Source organism: Myzus persicae, unplaced genomic scaffold (genome assembly GCF_001856785.1).
Source record: "Myzus persicae strain clone G006 unplaced genomic scaffold, MPER_G0061.0, whole genome shotgun sequence".
Classification (NCBI taxonomy): Eukaryota; Metazoa; Arthropoda; class Insecta; order Hemiptera; family Aphididae; genus Myzus; species Myzus persicae.
Genome location: NW_019103222.1, coordinates 347,663 through 372,212, shown reverse-complemented (window position 1 = coordinate 372,212; position 24,550 = coordinate 347,663). Strand labels below are relative to the sequence as shown.

General features: G+C 31.6%; 1 protein-coding gene across 2 annotated transcripts in view; it reads right to left on the bottom strand.

Annotated features, from left to right (window-relative positions):
- The window catches only part of LOC111034025 (collagen alpha-1(XVIII) chain), a 246,854-nt gene extending 227,918 nt beyond the window's left edge, over positions 1-18,936 (bottom strand). For both annotated transcript variants that reach the window (XM_022315042.1, XM_022315043.1), the window contains exon 1: positions 18,370-18,936. In XM_022315042.1, coding sequence (XP_022170734.1) covers positions 18,370-18,374 — 5 coding nt within the window. In that variant the 5' untranslated portion in view covers positions 18,375-18,936. The remainder of the gene's footprint in view (positions 1-18,369) is intronic.
- Positions 18,937-24,550: the final 5,614 nt, after the last annotated feature.

Sequence of the window (24,550 nt, the reverse complement as noted above, 5' to 3'; positions counted from 1 at the left end):
TCGTTGTCATGGTTACTCATTAGTTATAAACAAAATCATACTTATAAGATTCATAGATTTTCTTTGTAGAGGAATGATAAAAAAAATGACGAATATCGTGGTATGGTTATTTCCACTTAAGTCTGTTCTAATGGTCCAAAATAAACAATCTAAAAGAAATCGTTCCATCTCAGACTGATACTGTTTGTTATTGTAATATCCTATGGGTCCCTGTACGATGTAAGGATTACGCAAATAAAGTGATGAATTGATCGCTTGAAAACAACACGTTTGTTTTATAGCAAACGGATTTATACTTTAATCCTAAACATTATTGCTGATTAAATGGTTATGTGATAACTCGCTGTGTATTTATCACGTTCGCTTGTTGACCATGTTATACTGACCGATGCGATAATTTGATGCAAGCATGTTGAGTTCAGTATTTTCGATGACGGCAGTAAGTGTACTATTACAACAACTTTTGTATTGTTTGTTTTTTTTTTAAATGGTTGACATTCGTATTTGTCTTATTCAAATAATGTGTACCTTATTCTTAATTTTTTTACGAATTTTTCAGAAACTTGAACAAACATTGTAAAAATATATCCCGGCTCTCTCTTAGTTTTCTGTTTATTGACATATTTAATAGTCGTACACTGTAAATATGTTTTGTACTTAGATTTCTATATTTACAACTAGTTATTTGTAGGTTTAGTTACATATTTTATTTATACTTGTGGATCTCTGAAAACTCATAATATGGTAGGTATGTAACAAACTCACCTAACGTAACCTGGACCAACAACAATGACATTTAATTTTCTTTGGATTTGAGTACCTAAGTTAAATGTATGTTTTTAAACTTATGATTTCTGTCATTGGGCTTGTATTAGTATTTTAAATCTTGACATATAATAACTATGATTAAATGCCAGTTTTGACATAAGTACTCAATGAACCAACTTTGTTTGTTATTGATCTAAAGCCTGGCAACAAAAAGCCATTAGCTGTTTGTAGGGGGTATACGGTTGGTTTGGAACAATTTTTTGTATATGCGCCAAGGATTTTGTTGCTAAAAATCCCGGTGGTCACCCATCCGGGAGCAAGCATTGCCGCCCGGTACGTGCACTCAGAGTCAGAGGAAAACTTGAAAAACTACTTCACAGAAAAATGTCTTCCCTGCGCGTCTTGGAATCTTGGTAATATTCCACTATAAATACAAAAGGAGTAAAGTTTTTCTGCGCAAAAATAATTTTTGTTATGTTGTACATTTGTAAGACGGAGACGAGTAAACAACACATGCGTGTACCACTTCCAACTCGAACGTCTGTGAGTCGAATTTTCAAAAACTCCAAGGAATGTCTAGGCCTTCGCATTTCAATAACATCTACCTATGTAGGTACATACACATTTTTCTACAACTTCAATTTATTTTTTTGTCCCAGACCGATTTCATTTATTGAGAACCGCACTGTATTACGATCATTATCATTTACACGATTATCTATAATAATAATATAATCAAATACAAATATGACGTTTTAAATAAATTGTCCAACGTTGAGGACTGAGCCTGGATGTTAAACTGTAGTAAGTAATGACTATGTTTCGTGTATTTTTTATTTAAATATTTATAGTCATTACTGGAGCTCACTGGGACAACTCTTGTAGAGGTCTAGTGTTATCGACATCTCAAAAAAATGTGTAATAATATGTTTTCTTTGATTTCGAATAGTTAGGCGAGTTGAGACGATCACAGAAGTTGGTTTCATGTAAGTGTGCATTTATATATTTTAATTCAGGCTAGTTTATCATTGCATGATTTGGGAAAGGGATAATTATATGGATGATATTGCAATTTTGGCGGCCTGGACCTAAAATGCCGATTATGTTGGAGTGGCGGCCTGAGTAATTTGATTTTAAAGTTGTTATTTTTGATATTACTGATTTTAAAATATTGTAAAGCATACTACACACGCACAATTTGAAAATTATTTGTTTGCAGAAAATATCTGTTATTGTGGTGTTTAATGATTATATCAAGAATATTCCATAGACTTCAAGTGATGTTTTATTATTAAAAAGTATATTTTATAAAAAGTGTGCAGATTGCGTAACAACTTGAATAAAAAAATGCAATTTCGAATAACAATATTTATTTTGTAAGAACTTGCATAAAGTTATTGCGTTAAAATAAATGTACAAGGGAAAATTATATTGTTTATATCTACAAGTTGAGGATTTAATCAAATAGAAAACTCTTTACAAAAAATGTGTTTTCAGAGAAATAAAAGAAGTATAAACTTTAAGTTCATCGCGGTATCAAATTATACACTTCAATTTTATGTTATAATAATATAAACCGTGATAAAACAAGATAAATCGGATTGCTTATTTACTTAATTCGTGCTAATTCAATTGGATTAAAATTAAAATTGACCACGTATTATGTCAATTTAATGCGTTACGTTTCAACAGTTTTATTCGTCAGAAATGTAATTTACACTATCATTTTGTTAACGCTTCCAATTATATTGTAATTTGTAATCAGAAGCCTATAATAACAATAGTATAATAATATTATTGTTAACAGTAAAAAAAATATCATAATAATATCTGCAGAATATTGTGATTACGTAATTGAAATTTTTGTTTGATAATTTTGAATTTGAGAGCGAGTATACTTTGTAACTGATAGACCTACAATCAATTTTAGTGTTAAAAAACTATATTTAAAACTATTTGAAAGCAGTAACGAATCTTCTACAGCATAATATTACGTAACGATCTATGGTTTTTCGTCGTTCACGCCTATGATTGTAATTAAACATATTATTCACTTATAATGTTGAAGTCCAGTACCTATCTAACTCGAACAGAACAAATCGAGAATTTCATAGTTGTAGGAAAAAAATATGATTTATGGTAACATAATAATAGTATTCCTTCGAGAGATCCATTTATTTAATCGTGAACGTGAACATTAATTCATTTATGACCATGAACCGCTTACTGTTAGAATGTACGACGGTTTATGATACTACATAAGACATATTTTTATTTTATATTAATATAACTTTGTTTGGCTGGTGACTTAATAAAATAATATGTTACTTATATAAATTCTATATTTATATAAATGAGCACGAGTGATCGGGTGGTGCGCGTGCGTTTCTGAATTATATTTATTTTTTTATCGGAGCACGTGTTAGTTTTTTAAAACGGCGAATGAGTGAAGCACATACAAACTGTTTTGGATCGCACGAAAAAATGTCTCATTTTATCGAAATAGGAATAGGTGCGTAAAACAAAAAAAAAAAACCAAATACATTTTCACCAACGACTGAAATCACTCTATAAATACTTGACATTTTTTCCAAACAAGGAATAATTTCTTTCGGAACATCGGTATCCTGTGTTGGGTACCTCATTCAACACTAACGACATAATATTACCATATTGAGAATATTCAGCCGCATTATAATGCGTAATATTTTTTTAATATTATAAAACGAATTCTAAATCTAAATCAAAAATATTTTGAGGAACGTTTAATGGAACGTTTTGTTTCGAAGAGTTGGGTAAAATATTATACGAGTATACATCATACATGCGCCGTTCTAGTTATCGGAAAACCTTAAGCTCGGAGTTGAAAAAAAATTAATTCTCCTCTCGTTAGAGCACTCGCTCCGGATCGTCAGATAGAGACGGTATGATATTGTAATACTATATATATATATATACGTACATGCGTTTACTGGCAGCGATTCATTTATTTCTTATCGTTTTAATGTTAATTTTTCGCTTCTAACGCGGCACTGTCTTAATATAACAATCGTACATGACCGTGTGTTTTGGCAGGAACTGCCTGCGAAGTGATTTATGATAATACATTACGGCATAACGACTGTTCCCAAGCCCATCTGTTTGTGTCACTCTCGCGCGACGGGTTAACCTATACCTACACGTCGAGAGTCGTATAGGTACGAACGCACGAAACATAATAAACCTGTCAATGAAGTCACGGGAGGTTGGACGTTTTTAAAATTGCGAACCCAGCAACACGGCATTTGTTCTAGAAACGGTACGTTTTTAATATAATTCGTTCTGCGCGCAACCGATACACTAATAAACTGCAAATAAATTGGACGAGAGACGTTAATATAAAAGGTTAGGTTTAGCGCGTCGATCTGAAATTGTTCGGTGGCTGCGATCGTTTTCGATTCGACATCGAACGACGTATTGTGTTTTATTTTCCCGTCACCGAGAGCACTATCACGGGTGGTTAGATGTGGTATAACAAACAAATAAATAAAAACGTCTATACTGGCGATCAAATTAAGCAGTCCAAACTAACTGCGACGAATCAATAAGTTTAGAATAATATATTTCTGTACCTACGCTGTACGTATATAATATATTATATATACTATAGTAATCCAGGACGGACATTTGGTCTTCGGTAAATGTTTATCGTCTAACAATACTAACAAAAACGGTTTAAAACAACATCTTTGATTTATAAATAATAGTAAGCTTACTGTCATATTCTAAAATTTTACTCGAAATCGATTTATTAATTTAGCATACAGATTTTTTTTTTTTAAATTAAACACTTTATTAAAATATATACTTTATAATACTTCAAAAATACTTCATAAAGTTATTTTCTTAAATCTTCAGATAGTTCGTACAACAGTTAAATATTCTGACCATCTTGAGACATCGTTATAAACAAAATTAAAAATACGTGTCAAACATATAAATGTTCAAATATTTCAACATTATTAAAAGAGTGGTATAATATATGTAAACACCAATATTGTTTATTTTTTTATGTACAATTATTTTAGTTTGGCATATTTTAAACGATATTCCATTATTATACTAACTAATTAATTTTTAATGAAAATAAAAACTCTTTAAAAAAAAAAGGTCTACAAACTTTTAATTAAGCAATGAAAACAATTTCTTTTAAGAATCAAGTTACAAACACTAAACAGAGGTTTTTGAGATACACCACAATGATAGGAATTTAAAAAATCACCTGTAATTGTTGACTTGATTTATGATATTATGCATTTTAATTACAACTCATTATTATTTTGTAGGTATGAAAGTACAATTATTAATCATAAATGTTGAATGTTTCAAATTACCGAGAAACTAAACATCACTGGATCTGTGGGAACAAGAAAATACCTACCCAAAGCGTATCTAACTCAATTTGCTCGACCCCATGTGGTATCTGACGACGGTTAAAATGTACCACTCCAATGAGTTTATGGATTGCATTATTACAATGATTAGATTACCTATTCGAAATGCGATTCCGGTAAAAAAAAAAAAAATAAACGTCATCTCCAAAGCATATCATGATAGTTTTTCCCGAGAAACAACACGATATTCGGTCCGTTGACGATTTTGCGATAACTTATACTCTCATGGGTTAGGTTAAGGCGACTCGTCGTCGCGGGTTCGACGGAACTTATCGCACTTTACGACATATGGGTGAGGCGAGTGTAAGTTTTTTTTTCGCTGTACACCAGTCGAGGAATTAGACTACGTGACGTGCACTGTGGGTGAGTTACCCCATAAGAAACGTTTTATAATAGTGTACCTACCTGTGCATGTGCTGCAGCAACATAAAGTACTTAGATATTTCACGCATATATAAAATAGTTATTATAATCCGGTAGTAACCGGTTCCCGCGTTAGTGGTTTCTCGCATCTCAAGTGTTCGCCGATTAATAATTATATTCCTTTCGGTTTCCTGAAACCGGTTGACCGTTGGGTTACAGCAGACTTTGGGGCACCGCCGCCGCTATACCGCAGTGGTACAACTCGTGGTACATAAAAGTATAAGACAATAACACTTGCACCGCGATCATGGCCTTGGAGAAAAAAGTATACGCACGCAGTTACACGTATCAAGGAATAAGGACGAAGGAGACGAACGTCGCAACAGTCATGTGCCGGAGAAATTATGAAAGAACGTTGGACCTAAGTGCTGCATCTTAAATTATTGTCGAGAGAGGAAGCCATTCGAACGGGATGCGTTTTTTTACGACACCGTTTGCCGACAATATTTATAGTGGTTGCCCACCCACTCGAGTGATGTGGGTTACGTAGGTATATTATTGTAAAGTATTCTCGAATATTATTCGTCTTTATTATTCTCGTATACTTAATAAAAAATTAATTTTTACAAAAAATAAAACCTCGGTTTGCGTCCGCTGAATCATAGAAAACACTTGAATTTGCTGATTCATGATGTGATTTTTAAGAAAAATGTTCAACTCACGGGATGTTGTCATCGCTTTAACGGCAAACAAAGGAATACATCGAAGTAATGGATTTTCCTCCCTACATAATGTTCTCTTCTTCAAGCTTTTATGATAATAACTAAAGTAAGGAGAAAAAAATGTAAAGCACAATATCAGGGTCCGGGCTTGAAGTGGGTTTTGTTCGTGCCCACCGTATCGAGGAAAAACAATGATAATGTCTGGCGCGGTCTTTGGTTTACGGCTCTCCGCTATCTTGACAAAAAGGTGATCTAAGGGAAGTATTTTATTTACTTTTTCTTTTAGAAACGAAATCCGCGAAAATAATTTCGTCGTCGTATCGAATGACCGTTTTTTGTTCATCACTTTAATCGGACTTTAAAGTAAAACACTGAAATCAAATGATAATGTAATTACATCCGAATATTATTATTTATTTTGTTCCGAGTGCATGCGGTGCAATCTGATCAGATATTGCACAGGGAAAATAAGTCTATTTTATTATAACCGAGCATAAGTATATTTCAAGAAGAAAACAAAACAGTCGATAGACTATTAATTAGATGTCAAATATTTAATCCATTCATACAAAAATGAATAATATAAACCAGAAACACGCTAAATCGTTGAGACTGAATCTTGTTTTTTTATTTACAAATTAATAAATTTATTAATTTAAATAAATTTATTTTGTATTTTATTGCCTATACAAAATTAAGTTACGCCATTTAATCTATGCTATTATCATTAATAAGTGGTATCACAACAGGATAATAATATATTTCAGTTTGAAGAATCCCGATCAATTAGTTGATCTGTAATAACTGTGTTCCATTTACTTTATAGGTAGGTAGAAGGTTTTACATTACACGCGTGCATTAAAATGATTCGATTAAAAATGTCTGTAAATTTAATAATAAAGTTTAAATATGAACACTAGAAAGTTGATTTAAAATCACATTACTGGTTTACTTGTGGGTGGCGAGTTAAATTATCAAATACGTGATAATTAATGAATATAGTATGATACCCGCGGCCGCGATGAAATTAATATTTAATACGAATTCATATTTTATAATCCGGGGAATTGAAAATATTATGTGAATACAATACGTGAATTGATTATACATAATTATACATGTATAATCTTTATAAAAATAATAATAATATGTACGTGTAACATGTACATTATATTTAAATATTTAATCAGCCATCAGGGATTACAGCAATGCCGTTAAACGCTTTAGTAGTGACCACCAATGGTGAACTAAAAATTTACATTTTTCAAAATGTGCTAGTATACTCGTTAAAATTAATTTTTACCATCGAAATCGACTAGGTAATCAATTAACTATAGGTAAACACGATTATGTAATAAATAATCATTAATTATGATATATTTAAGTTCTTAAACACGTGCATAATGTTTAGTTAAAAATATATTGTATTGACGCTCTCTTCACTATAAACATTTTCACTAAAAAATGAAAAACTATAATTTATTTCAATAGGTATCTATAATGTGTGTATACTCGTCTGATATACCATATCGGTATTAAAATTCAATGCGGTTACTCGATAATATAATCAAATTATTATTGTGTGATGTATACAAGTATACAACGCTATATAATACCAAACACTTAACATGATTTAGGAACTGTCGAGAGTGTAACTAGTGACTTTAGCAGGTATTAAAATCAAACGAAATTCCGTATAATATTACAATAATAACTATTAAGACGTTAAGAAAGGAAAATCCATTGCCAGTGGACGTAATAAAATCCCTTTATCTTTGACTAAGCCCCTTTGTGAATCTTATTTATTGCTCTAAGCACGGTCTAAAAAAGGCGAGGAAAGCGTGGAAACTGTATATAGTATATAGTATAGGACTCTTCAACAATATTTATAGGTCTTTGTTTTTGGATCCCAGGACACGAAGAAGGGACTTAAAAAAAAAAGAAAGAGTGTAAATTATTCGATAATGGGCGCCTTTTTTTCAAAAGTTTAAACTATATTTTTGAAATGTGAGAAAAATTAGCTTCGAGGTTAAAAGGATTACCAAATACGGAAAATACCTATGTTAATACATATAATTAATTAACATAATTTATACCCAACCGAATCGAGTGATTAATTAATCACTAATATAATATAACACAACTCGTATGCGATAATATTTCGGGCGATTGTAAACTCTCCCGATGGTAAACTCTCCCGGATCTACTCCAGTACTACCTGACGAAAACGTGTAAACTCTCCCGGGTCTACTCCAGTACTACCTGACGAAAACGTGTAAACTCTCCCGGGTCTAGTAAAAATCATAAAATAAATTTAATATACATTTAAGTTGCGTTTAAAAATAGTCAATCATATATAATAATAATAATAATAATAACAATATAAATTAATGTCTTTAGCTGCTATGAACATGATATTATAGTCAAAATACAATAAAAAATATAATTTCAAAAAATCCAATATACATTTAAGTTTCTATTAAAAATAGTCAATCACAATCTCTGCAGTGTAGCCAACTCGTAGTGTAGCAATAACATTTAAAACAACTCGGGAGAGCTTATATACTTCCTACAGGTAACTATAAAGTTGACCCGGGAGAGTTTACACATTTACATCAGGTAAACATAATTTTGACCCGGGAGAGTTTACACATTTACTTCAGGTAAACATAATATTAACCCTGGAGAGTTTACCATCGGGAGAGTTTACTATTTTGAAAAATCGGGAGAGTTTACCATAAAATCGGGAGAGTTTACCACCGCCCAATATTTCGTACCGAATAGAGTTAAAATACACATTATTCATGTTTTCTAACACGAAATTATAGTAGTCTTGTGTATTTCATTTATCATAATATCATCGGAAATAATAATATGTAGACAACCCATGCCATTTGATGTCTATGAATCGTTAGAAAATATCAATGCATAAAGAGTGGCTGGATTCATATTTAGTGTTTAAATCTTTAATACAACACAATTTTACTGTATTGTAAAAAAATATGCATATTACCTAATCATTTTTTTTTATGTATAAACATTACGTAACAGACTGCTTTTGGATAATTTTTAAACGTAGATAATAATATATTTATTACTAAAAAGCCAAAAGCCTCTTGGCTGTGTTAAGCGAACATCACTTAGATTATTCAATGTTTTAGCTATAATGTCCAAAAAGATGCGAATCTTGTACTTTCTAAAAACCAAAAAAGTAGTGTAGAAAAACTTACCATTAAAATATGAGAATGTCTCTTTCAAAAAAATTGCAAGAATCTTATGACAATTTTCTGTAAGTAGTTTTTAAGAAACTTTAAATCAGGTATTTTCTATGTCAAACTGATAATACGCGTGATAAGATATCAAATTAACATTTTTTCTACATTCTAAGTAATAAAAACGATAACATTTAACTAATATAAATAATACTTTCTACTATTAGAAATTCAGTTGTGCTTACCTTCAACACTTTATTAAAAATAATGTACAACAATTTATAAAATGCATACTGAGATTGTACGGATTCTATTGTTGTACTGTTATGGTAACATCGTGATACTAATAATTTCAGACTTCAGTATATTATTTTTCACGAGCGATTTGCATCAAATAACAATTATTGTCTGTTTCTCAATAAAAATAACTGGCCGTAAGTTAAAACATATTATTCTACGGTAAGTGACAAATTGAATAAACAAAAATAATTTAATAATTACATAATAAGGTTTCATTCAACTTATTCATTACGAACTTAGTAGGTATTGTTATTTCAATAATAAATCAAAATTGTTCATAACTATCAATTTAACTAAGGGTTTTAATATATTATTTACAATATTTGGTGAAATTCCAGTATTTTGTTATGTTATTATGTTGTCAAAATTAATGTTATTTAATATGTCGGAAAAAGCAATAATATTAATAAATCATAATATTATTATAATATGGGTACTTGTGGATCATAATTAAATATTGATCTACAGGATAATTTGGTTTTGATCAGTGCGATAATATAATAATTATAAATAAACACTAACATTTGGCTTGGCACACCGATTGATTGTTATTGGATTACACGGTGTATTATATATTTAAAAAAAAAAAACCACACTATTTGAGTACGTAATTTATTCGATATTTTGAACCGGTTTCGATAATTGCTGGGCGTACGCACTGAAAGGAAAACAATAGGATGAATGATGTCAGAAATATTGTGTTAGTTTTTTTTTTTTTTTTTTCTAACAAGACGAATGTCGAAGATGAATACATTAAGATAATAATCGTTAGTCGGCGAACACGTTAAATTAAACGATTATTGATCATACGGTTTTATCGTTGTATAATACACTGGATTAAATCGAGCTCGGGTGGGTTATTAATTCGGATGTGTATAGAAAATAGTGCATTACTATCACCGATATAGTACACTTGTCATGTTTTCCATCGCATCATTCTCTCTTGCCCAAATAAAAACGTGTATCTCGGTGGGTGAACGACGTAGAATTAATTAATATTTGTAATATTTTACCCATACCTTGAGGCTTAAGGTAACTATGATTTTTCGTGCACCGACATTACATTTTACATTATGTATTTACATTACAAAGCGGAAAATAACGATAGTATGACGTGTATAGAATAGTAAATTATTGTCACACATTTCAATCGCATTTTCTCGGATCTAAAATATGTGTGCATCTCGACGGGCGAACAACATAGAATTAATTACATTTTTAAATATTTTACCTTACCACTGGATAACTCTGATTTTCAGTACACCGGCATCGTATTTTATATTGTTTACATTACCGAGTATAAAAATTATAATATCAAGTGTATAAAATAGTACCATTTTCATCAACGAGAGCATATTGTGTACTTGTCATATTTTCGATCGTGTTTTCTCGTACCTATAATATGTGTATCACGACGAGTGAACTATGTAAAATTAATTAATGTTTTGAAATATTGTACCTGTGCAAAAGCTTACTCTGATTTTCCGTGCTCCGATATTATTATTTTTAATTTTTTACATAACAAAACAGAAAAATAGTAATAATAGTAATAATATTTATATTATAATGATGACAATTAGTATGGTTTGTTTAAAAATCGTGTTTGTGTGTGTGGTCAGTGTATGTTTAAATAATTTATCAACCGACCTAGGTGACATTTATGTTACGCATGAAATGTGTTATAATTATTAATAATATTCAGTTTTTACGGTGATCGAAAAGGAAAAGATTTTATGTTAAATTCAAACACACATTAAATGTACGAGTATAAGCTAATAATTTAAAATGCATGTTAATTTATTATAATAATTGTACTATAATAGTTAAATAATCAATTATAGTTGAATGTTTAAAGGTAACATGCCGCCGACATGTCGTCATTGGTAATAGTCATCCACCGGAACAGAATTATTGCCTGATGTGATTCATTAAATATACATTTTTCTTTTACGGTTTCAAACCCATCCCGTGCACGACCACACCTACCTAGAATTTGTGATCTAATATCATCTGAATGCTGTAAGACTTAAACACAAGACACGCATCATGTCAGATTTTCAGGTATTCCATTATTGTTTTATTATCCGTATCGAGTAGTCGTATTACCTCTATCTGTGGATATTCGTTTCAAACCAAAAGTCGATAACATTATTTCAATTCATTATCAAACAGTATCCGTAAAACCGATAATTCTCGTACACGTACAACTTGAACACTAAAATAGAGATGGGATTGCGATTATACTGTAAAACGACTTGCAGACAAAAAAAAATGGCTTAAAACGAGGCGGCAGTTATTATTCGGATGAATTAAATCATCCGGAAATCACGCGTGTTGTGTAATATAGTCGTAAAATTAGATAGAATGTGATTGAAATTAAAAAACAATGACATTAAACATTCACGGAGGCCCTTAAAAGTATTTACCAATCGGTTATATTTTATTTTTCTTATTACGTACCTATACACGCTGTCGTATCTGGCGATATTCATAAACTTCACTGACACGGGTAGCCTCCAGCATTTTTACTACACACGTCGGGGTCAACGCCGTTGTTCAATAATATCATCGTTTTTTTTGTTTTTTGTTTTTACAGATAAAAAATGCTTTAAACCCGTTATTAGTTTTCATAACAACACGGTCAGGGAAAAAATATCCATACATTTTAATCGATTGTTGGTTTCTTTTCTCGGAATACGTTTAGACCATGAACTCAAAAGGATTGTTTTAAATTTAAATCAAAATAAAACAAATTAATTAAAATTTTCAAACGCCTTTTAGGGAATTATCAATGAGTATAAATTACACGTATTTATTTTGTTGCAGTCTTATACAAGTGATACCACTTCAACGTTTTAGAAAGAGTGAGTGTCTATTTGAATGATGTCTCTGTAACATGATGTTTATAATTTATTGTAAATGTAGTAATGTTTTTCTATAAGATAGGTTTAAATAATGTAATGGTGTTAAATATTTACACAATTAATCGTATTCATAATATAGTAGGTAGCTAAATAAAGGTACGAAAAAAATAACAATTTCCACCACATTCTACAATTTCTATAATTATGACAGTTAGTTAGTGGATGCAAAATATATCAATGGGTATAGTATAGTTTAAAAATATAATATAGTCTTAAAACAATTTATAAAAAAAAAATCATAAAAATGAAAACATATTACCCCAAAATACGATCAGTAAATGCTTAAGCTGATTCCTAAATATTATGTTGAATTATTTTAATGATAACAAAATATTACTTTACGATAAATGACAAAATATTATTACATTATAAGTACATTAAATAGTGTAGTATAAGTTAAAAAAAATTTGAAAGATTTTGCCGTCATACCTTAGATACTCTTAGATGGTTGTAGAGGTGAACATTACAAATTAATTCAATAGTAAAATAGCGTATTAAATATCATTTCGTATTATGCTTTTTCAATCGAAGATACTATTTTATTATTGTTACAATTTAAAACAATAAAACATGACACATCAAAAAGAAATAAGAACAGTAAGAAGAATACAATAATTACTATCTAAAATAACTTATTTAAATCCGTGTATTATAAATTCATGCGATTAAGGCATGTAAAACTATGGATATTTATTTACGATTTGATACGAAATTGAGAAGATACTAAACTACTAACTCAACTCCAGCTTTTAAAATTGTTAAGTTCATATTATCAACCAGTGATTCGCTTGTAGGTACACACATAAAAAAAAAAAAAGATAATTTAATAAAATATGTTATTATTATCATTATTTGATATTATTTAATATTCAACTCATAAATTAAAAAATAGTATTGTTGATTAGTATTATTGAATTCAATTGTTAAATACGAATTTAATTTTCTGATGGATAATTGTGTAATAAAACAAGCCCTTAAGCTGTGTTGGTGTGATAATAAATTCAATGAAATATGTAGCTGTGTGAAATTTGTACGTTGCGCTTTAAATTAAATTAGAATTCGATAAATATTTTATTTGAATTTTAAATCATAAAGTATTAAATATTTTTAGTTTTGAATTTGTTAGTGTTATTTGCATTGTATCACCATCGGTTTTTTATTATCGTATAGAAATATTGCATATAGCCGCATTCGATTTGTATGCAAATTAATGTGAAACTTTTTTTTCGACTTGTACAAAACTAGATATGTGAAAATATGTAATTGCTGTCTGCTGTTAGTTCTAAAGAGTTGATACCTATCAATCCAATTATTTACACTTTTTTTACTTGTTATGTTTCTTAAGCTATTAACCTTACTTAATATTATATAATGCCTATAATATTTCGAATTGTAGAAGCAGGTTGTTACATTAAACATTCAGTTTGGACATAATAAAAATGTTTATTAGTTATAGACCCATGCAAAAATTAACGGATAAATATAATATAGGTATAAAATTATAGCGATAAAAATATGAAATAAAAATTGTTTGGTTTTGAGCTATTATTGTTGATCAGATATTAATTCCGGCGTCAATAAAGTAGAAAATATTTATTAAATTTGTAGTACAGTTTTTTAATATCGTTTGAATAAAATTTAAAATTAAGAGGATAAAAATGTATATTAAATAAAACAAAAACTACAATTTAATATAAACATAATATTATATTTTATTAAATGACATTTTACGTTCATATTGATTTAAATATTCGTGCAGAAACTATTTTTTTAAGACTTAAACGTATTTTTTAAAATTAATTTTAATTGAATATAAAACTTAGTACGTCTGGAAATTGTAATATTATTATTTCTTTTTATGCGATGTAATAATAAGATGTAATCTCAATATTATCTAGCTTTGATATTGTTATTTTAAACAGGGTACAATATAATATTCTAATCTATTTTTTATAAATATGTTTTAGTTTTAAAAATCTTACAGAGTACTACTAAGCTACTATACAAAAATTACAATGGTATCAATAATTTTACAAGTCTAGTAATATCGATGAGTACTAAATATTATAATATTAAGGTACATAGAAACAATAAAGTATCCAATTCTAAAGCTATGTTGCATTATAACATATAATAACACGTGATTAGTACACTTCTGTTACACGAAACTTATTTGAAATAAAAATAATAACTCTATTTTTTTTTACGAAGCCTTTAAGACCTTTGTTGTAACTTGGTATTTGTTTGACATTTAACAAAAAAAACGATTTCCCAAGCACCCACTAGTATTCTAGTGATTTATTTTCACGTATTAAAAAGATACCGAGAAATACGCACGATATATCTTTATAGTTTATGTAATATCCGACAACCGACCAATATATCGCGGGTTAATAAATAACATGAAGACAAAGCTTCATAGTATGTTTATAATATTTCAAATTAGACTTAAAGGTTTCAACACAAAGGAGAAACTTCAAACATTAATAAAAACAAAAAAATAAATAAGGATTATCATGTTATTGACATAGGTCTTTGGAATAAATATCATAAATTACTTGTATGGGTACCTACAATATGCAATGTGTTGTATGCATTAAATATTTTAAATGTGTTTAAAAATATATAATCATGTACATTACTCTTAAGATTATAAAAGGAGAAGAACTTATAATGAAATTAATGTCTTTAACAGTTAATTATTATTTTATACTCTCGAGTGTGTCATAACACAAATATGAAACGAAACTTGAAATAAAAGTACTATATTGTTATTACTTATTGTACGATGAACATGTCCAACTAATTTAAGCGATATGAATAATATAATATGAACACGTATATTATACTGTAAAATACTCATTGAATATAAAAATTATGGCAGAGATGAAGTCCGATATTCGAAAACCAAACCAATTACGATCGAGAACATCGAATGTTAAATATGTATGTGTAGAAGGTTAAACCAGAACATTAAAACATTACAAAATGACGTATGATTCAATATTATTAAGACAACGATATTTGGGAAGTAAACGTACCTATACAACTGAGGTAGATGGAGAACTGAGACCTTATTAACAGTTAAAAAATCCATAGGATAATATAAGGAATTTAATAATAATATTGAATCGCGTAGAACACGCAAGTATTAATCTTCCTTTAAAAGACAAAATATAATAGTTTTTCGTTTGTAATCTATAATTTTGAATGATAAAATGGTAATATTTTGAACTTCCTTATATAGACGTTTTTCAACATTCAAACACATTTCCCCAGCGGGCGTTAGAATATTATCATAAAAGGATAAATCATATTCCACATATTTCGAACATCTCACTATATGACGAGACATATACTTGACGCCTGTACGTTCGTCACAATAGTGTCCGTTCTTCAGAGGTCTCGCTGTATTTAATAACAGATAATAATAATTGTTATCTATATCGTCCACAATAAAAACCTATAAAATACGGTAGGTACACACAAAACGATTGTTACTTTCCGTACTTTAGTACATAAGGAACTCATAAGTCTTAACCCGTTGATGCCTTGTTCTATAATGTCAACATGTAACGATAATTTAAAACGACTATTATTCAATTTACAACTTGAATAATTGTTGAAGTTAAAAATTAAACATGGGTAATAAATACCTATGAGTTTATACCGTCTTATAAATACTTTTATCGTATGAAATTTGATTTATTTCTCTTGAATGTTTCTTATAATATTTATTATCATAGTATAATATAATATTCGAATAGATTTCGGTACTTATGTAATTCTTATTGCAGCACGAAATAAATATATAATGTTTTAAAGAATATTTAATAACGCCGTTAGTAATATTCTGACACTCAGTTATTCATACAAACATTTAGAAATGATGGAAGGTAGGTGTATTTTTTGCATATAGAAAATATGAGTTATGCGAACTGTAGACAAGTTTTATATTAATGTCTCTTGACTATATAATTTATGGTTTTCGTATTATGTTTAGTTTATTATAATATTTTATAAGATTAATAGAATAAAAATAATCTCGTAAGATTCGTGTACGATTCCTGTGCTTAGCTTCGTGTAACTTCGAAATCAAAATGTTTGTTACGAAAATATATTATAAGTGTAATTGAATCATCCAACTTTGCAGTGAACAACCAGCATACCTCGAGCATAGTATTTCATCTTCAAGAACTTTATTGATAATTTGGTAAGACTCCTTAAAGTCGTTTGCTATATTAATATTATAGCGCCGAATAGAATTCGTTTATAGTAAAATCGATACTGTCGATATATTTTGTTTTATTGATAATAACGTAGAGAAAAAAAAATAGTTTCGCACGACGCGAAAGAAAACTCTGTAAAATCGGATACTCGAATGTGTCGTAAAATAAAAAAACCGTCATATTAATATCGCACTCGATATTCTCGGAATATTACGAGAGGAAATGTGTCTGGCGACGGGTATGCACGCAAGGAAAGGAACTAATAAACTTTACTGTTTGCCGTGGGACAAACACTGTACCAATATGATAATAATATCATGGAGACTGAAAGGACAAAGTGTCGGTAAACGGGTGCGTATGTATCGTTATTATTATTATTATTCGTAAACACAACGATAATAATAGTAATAATAATAACGATATGTACCTGTATGACGGCATACGTGTGCATGCATAAATGTCGCGTGACGAAGACGCGTGTCGGGGGCGGCAATCTCCGAAATGAATAAACTATAACAGCATAGTAGGTACGTCGTGTTACATTATATTATGATATTGTCGTCGCATTAATTTACTGTAAGACGTGGGGCGATGTACACGAACAAAATAATGGTGGCTTGGCACTCGGCGTGAAATATTTTTACACAACGTCGTTTACTGTATTTTGTCTCGGTGGCGTGACGTAGGCGGCGAGTAAGATAAGTCTAGCCGAATTCAAAAAATAAATTCCAGAACTTTCGTCAAATTTCAGAGCTACGGGTTTGGCTGGAAAAATGTATGACTGTTGACCAGCCACTCGTCGTCGGTGGTCGAAATCTCGTACGCGACATTGTGGAACATAACGTCAGTTCTAAATGATTAAAACCCCTCGACACCTGACTTCTGTCGTGACAATGATATCGGAGGAAATACAACTTACCGGTGTACAGTAATAATTAGCACATACTCGCGTAGGTCGCAGAAATACCTAATAACATATATATGTCCGCCGCGTGTCCAAATGTCGGACAGATCGCTATAACGAATTGGGTGTACCTAGGTATGTAGGCAGTCAAAAATGAACGGCTCGAGTAGACCACGTATACCAATAAGTGAACCGCGCGGTAAACCGATTAAACGCCGAACGATATCTCGGATTATCCGCTATCGTTGTACACCGTTCGTCGGTAATGATCTACTCGATCTTCGGTCGAGACAGCCCGCAGACCTTTGCTCCAACGCGTGGCGTCAAATATTAAACGTTGATATTTTTAGATCGTGCGAGTGCCCGATGTGAACTGCACAGACCTGCAGCGGCCGTAGTACGCATTCCCGGACTAAATATATACATAAAGGGAGGCGTACTTTGATCTGAGTATTATGTGTGGAGACATTTATTATGATTTAACGACACGATAAAAAAAAAACTGGCGACTTACGTCATGTCTCGGCGGCGCGCTCTCGTCCGGACGTGATGTCTAGTCGGCGGCGGCAGCGGCGGCGGCGGTGCACGTGCGCCTGAGACCACGTGTTGGCCGTCCGGCCGCGGTGGAGGCGGTAGAATCGGCGGTGGAGGCAGTTGCGACGGTGGTGGTGGTGGTGGCGGTGGAGGCGGGTGTGTGGCGGCGGTGGCGGAGCGCCGAAGACGTTATTTCTCGGCACGCGATATCCTTTCGGAGGGCCGCGCTCGCGCAATCGCAATGGACGAGACGGCGGCGAGCTTCGGCGATGAAAAAAAAAAAACCGCACGAGAAAACTTCGCGACCGGGCGCGCGGACGGACGGGGGTAGAGCGTGTGGGACACGAACGGAATTCCGGGGGAGGGTGAGCGAGGGTCTGAGGACACTATATTATTATAATGTACGAGACGACGAGACGACGGCGACGACGACGACGACGACGACGATGACGATAACGACGACGACAACGATACACGGCGGGCTCCGCTGCACACGGCTTCACCACAATACAACACGTCGATAGTTTGCCGGCAACTGAGAGCCAACCGATACACACACGCACCGCACACGTTCACATACGCACACGCACACGCGAGACCCGCCGCCGCCGACGCCGCCGCCGCCGGAGCTGAGCACGCGGTCCTACGTGCCTCCACCGGCACGGCCCTCCCCGCCTTCTCCGAGTCGCTTACGCCCCCCCGCCGCCGCCGTCGTGCCCCTCGGCCCGCGGCTGCACCCCGTCGAGTCGTCAACACCCGACGACTATACACGCTCGAAAACGATGTATACACTCGCCCGAAAACCGCCGAGGAAATCCGTTTTTCCGTTTCTCGCGGGGTCCCACCCGCCGTCCCGACCCACTCAGTCGTCGGGGAAACCTCTAGCGAACACGACCCCCGCCCCCCCGCCACACGCATACATAATACAGTAATAATGATGCGATGATATAATATGCTACACCCCACATAATAATAATAACAACAACAACAACAACAATAATATGCTACAACTCCACAAATCTGTGCACAACGATTTCGAGCAAAACACCGGCGGCGTTCGGCGCGGGTGTTTGGTATTGTATTATATTATCGTTGTATTTGTGTTGCAGTTAATATTATGCGCCGCGTATTGTGTACTTAGGGGAGAACACACGAGCGCAAAGTCGGGTGGGCGAGTTGGAGAAAATAATTTACACGAGTTCGCGGACTGTGGCTGCTGCAGACGTGTACGATAACTCAGTGTATGAGAAAAGTTTTTATTTTTTAATTTCGATTTGTTTTTTTTTTAAATATTTGCTTTTCAACTATAAATTTCACTAAAAAAAAAAAAAAAAGAAAAAAATGATAATCGGGTCGATATCTGCCCTTACACACACACACACACACACACACACACACACAGACAATCGTTAAGTCCACCGGATTCCCGTGCGATTTTACAAACGATTTCCAATCGCCGATCGCCACCCACACACGCCAATCCGGTTTCAGAACGAATTTAATAGTATTGCACTAATGAGACATTCAACAAGTGTTCGTGTCGCAATAGCCGACCGTCGTCGTTTACGAATTTACGATAATGTTTCGACTTTAACGGCTCCACACGGAATTCGTTCGATGCGATGCAGTATTTGTTGCGTGTTGCAAACTCGTTAACAAAAATATTATACCATGGGTGTCCGTCCGTCCGAATAATAATATTGTTGTCGTGAATTAATTATTTTGGTAAACGTTTGGCCGTCGGGCACGCGACGACGACGTTTAACTGAATTTGGAAGTATCGAAATCGATAGTAAACAAATAAAAATTACAACAAAATACGATGATATCAATTAACAATATATTTACCCGTAAGATTTGCCGAGACAACACGCACCGAACTATTAGGTAAATTCGACCAGCGTCTAAACATTATTATAATACGTAATGGCACGTGTTGACTCGAACGGGATAATTTTATTTGCGCTACATCCGTACCGTATGGAAATCTATCGGGTCTATTTTTCTGATTGTTATTAATATGTTAAACATTTCGACTAATATTTTATTATTGTAATAAGTGGGTAGAAATAACACAATATTAATAATGACGCGTCGAGATGAAAAGATACAGACTGAACTATACTGAACTACTAAACCGTTTTTAGTCAGTCTATTATTATGCCACTACAATTGAATAAAACATTTTTGGAACTACGGTATAAGAACACGGGTGTTGACATTCTAAAATGTTGATACGGCCAGTAACATTGTCATTTTTTTACATGCCTAATATTATAATGTGTTTGTGTTGAATTTATTTTTGTTTATTATGTATACTTACACGGTTACACAATAATAAACGTGTATTGTATCTATTTTAGTTTAGCAAATCTACTCGACAAACAACGAACGCACACAATGCTTGGTACGAGAAGTGATGCAGAATTTTTCCAAAGTTCAAATTTTTAACTAATCAAATCGATGTCTCGGTTAACCGTGATTGATTTCAGGTATAAGAGAGTTAACATAAAATAGATCGACTCCATACAGTTTAAATATTTCATGCGTACAGAGTTAACTTAGAAGTAAAACGGAAACATATGGGTAAAAGTGACAACAGTTAAAGTAAAAAAATACACGTAGGTAATATATGAGTACACAGCTCCAACAGATATGTTTTTGAAAAAAACTGTTTGTTAACTATGCATCTTGTTTTTTCTTATTCATAAACGGCTTGGAAGATGATTAAACTATTTAATAGTGTTTTTACCTTTATTCATTTCAACCTGCAACTGCTCGTCTCGTAAGTTTTGTCCCATAAAATATTACAAGGTAGCTAGCTTGAGTTCATCTATACAATCAAATTATTATAAGATATTCTCTGCGCATTCGAATGCCATTATGGTGTAATCGAAAAAGATTTTATAGAAGCCCCTCTCGCTGTAAACGTATTATTGATATGCGGTTTTAAAATATATATTTTACGAGAGCAAATTTTATTTTAATAATAATATTATGTACATATCAATGAATGTATTTAGATTTTAGTTTAAATTGAAAACGTACTCGTAAGTATCTATACATTATATTGTATGATATTTATTTTTAAAATTGTACGTAGTATATTATTATGTTATCTTATTGAAACAAATATATTTTAACATACAACGTACGGAAATAATATAATGAAAGGAAACACTATTTATTATAATAAGAAATCTGCAACATACATGTCCTATTGGGAGTCACAAAAACCAAGAATTACATTCATCAATGTCGATATAACAAAGAATTACGTTTTCAATGTGAATTTTTATTTTTTTTATAATTGTTCTGAATATTAACATCATCGGTAGCAATGGCTTTTAGTTAATTTTTTTGTTTTTCGTTAAATTAGTTTAGGTTATACGATTGGGTTTTGTTTAAGAACTTAAAAATTTTAATTTTAATGTCTGCGGCAGATACAAGTGCTGCATCTGAGGTATTAATACCCAAACCATATACCTACTTATACCGTTGAGGCTGATTAGTTATAGGAATTCTGAAACGATAGGTTGACTGAGACTTCAGTCCCAAAACAATTTCGCACTGTTCTTCCTTCCTTTGCCATATGGTATCCGAGTGAAAGAAGGGTGTGGCCTAAATATATTTTATCGATCCGCTTAGATTGAAGTAATATACACTATGCTTGTATAATATTAGTTAAAAGTCATTACTTATTAGTTTATTACAAAAGGAACGAACCACAATTAACAGGTAAATGGGTACTTAGTTGTAGGTATCCGTGTTAAACAATGTCATTAAAATATGGAAAATTAGTGCAATGGTACTAAAGTTAAAGGGGAAACGAATTGTATTATATTATATAGATACGAACACTTGCCTACAATACTCTTAATGAAAAAAATCTTTTAAATTGTATGGACTGTACCTATATAGATAGTCTAAACGTCATCTGGGTGCTAGCATATAAATTGAATGACCCTGAAAAATACTCTGTTGGATTCTTTTTTCAGTAAAATTACTCATACTTTAAATGTAGTAAACTTGTACAGTAAAATAGATAAAATAAATTAATATTAATAGGAATTTGGATTTCTTGGAATACATAAGTTACTGGAAATAACAATATGTGGAGGTGGACTGGCTAATAGAACGGGATAATTATTTAGGAACCAATCATCGCAACTATTAACAAACTTACCTTGCAGTAGAATAAAAACAAATTTTCATGTTTTCGTAAAAACACTTAAAACCGATTTATTTAACATTGAATTTTTTTTTTCACTATTTCCACGAAAAATGTTGACAAATTATAAAAATGGCATAATATTTAATGTAAAATATTTGTGCAATTTCTTATAATATTTTATTAGCTGTCGTAAAATATACACTTCAAACAAATTGATAGATAGTCATTCTGTCTTATTTGATATTTACGTATACTTAGACTGTATCATTGCTGTCTTTATATAATATTCGAGTGATGGAAGATTGATAATCAAAACTTTTGTTTAATACTATAATAGAAGGCTTAATATTATAATTATGATGTATACAAGCGAAAGAGCAATTTTTCAATCAATTTATATTCACTTGATGAGAAAATAAATTAAATTATTTTTTAAATGTACACGGTCACGATCCGGTAATTAATTTTTGGCAAAAAAACAACTTAAATACAATATTATATACTGTTAAATGAGTAAAACTTAATTAAAATAATAGTGGGAAAAAGTAATTAAAAATCATATCACATAAAGTATGTATATATATACAGATGAATAAATATCAAACACCAAATATAAGCGAGCTTAAAGTACGAATATCAATATCACAGTTACTTTATTAATTGTTGTTGTTGTTGTTTATATCGACTAGGTATTATAATATTTCATCGGAAATTCTGTAAAACCATAATAAACGATCGTATCGATTATCGAAACCACGACAAAACAATATTATAATAATATTATTAGGTACTACCTCGCCATGGTTGACTTCGACATGGAGTTGACAGGTATAATTTTTTGTTTTCGTTAGGCCAGTGATGTCATTCTTTACGCCGCGCTGTATAATTAATATAAAATATTTTTTTTTTATGACGGAGGAGTGTGAATCAACCGACTGCGAACGATTTTTTTTCAGTATATTTATTGCTTGTAGGTGGGTGGGATGACAACTCACATTTCTTTTAAACACAGCAATGGCTGTTCAATGATAGGAATATCGTACGAAATAGAACTCGTAGGTTCGTGGATAAGCGTAATTCGTTTTTAAAATTCGAGTTCGAGTGACGAAACAGAGAAAAACTACTTGTTTCAGACGTAAGACATTTGTAGAATAATGCACACACAAGTAAAGAGGCTGTTTTTAATAATATAAGACGTATTTATTACTTGCTCAGCACTACACTCGAATGATAAATTATACAAATGGCACTTTTTGTCTTGCAAAGTGATGTTATTATTATTACTATGTTGTACACTTACTTGTTAACCTTTTCAGTATGTATAGCTTAAATAGGCGCAGTGGTGCACATTATATTAAACCTGCGGATTGGTGACAGTGTGGTGTGCGTTGTACTATTCAAACAAAAGTTAGCGAGCAAAACTTGTTTTGTATTTAGAAATGATGATGATATAAATCTTTTGAGAGTAAGAAATTCATTAACGTCAAAGAACTATATACGTAGAAGTTTTTTAAAAAATATTATCACTGTTTTATTCGCAATTGATCGTTGCATGCAACTTTCTTATAATGACTGTGGAATAATTAAATAATATGTAAATGTGTGTGAGATATATGCATAGATATCCGTATTTTATATTATATATTATATTATATTATTTCCGTTGCCTCTATTGTAATAATATTTTAATGTTTCCGAGTAAGAACTACATTATTAGTATATTGTTTGAGCAAAAATAACAAAAACTTTGTGATTTAATCAAAGGAAGTAAAATTAAAATAATTTTTTTAACTAAAACTGTGTTTTGAAATAAAAAACAAAAAAAACGAATAAAATGGAAATAATAACAAAACAAGTCACAAAAGAAAAAGAAAATGTATCACAAAGTGTTATTACCTTAAAATATAGATACAGCAGGTCACGTGGATAAAGTGGATTTCAAGTAATTACAGTCGAATTAGTAATATTGTGTTTAAATAAAACGAAA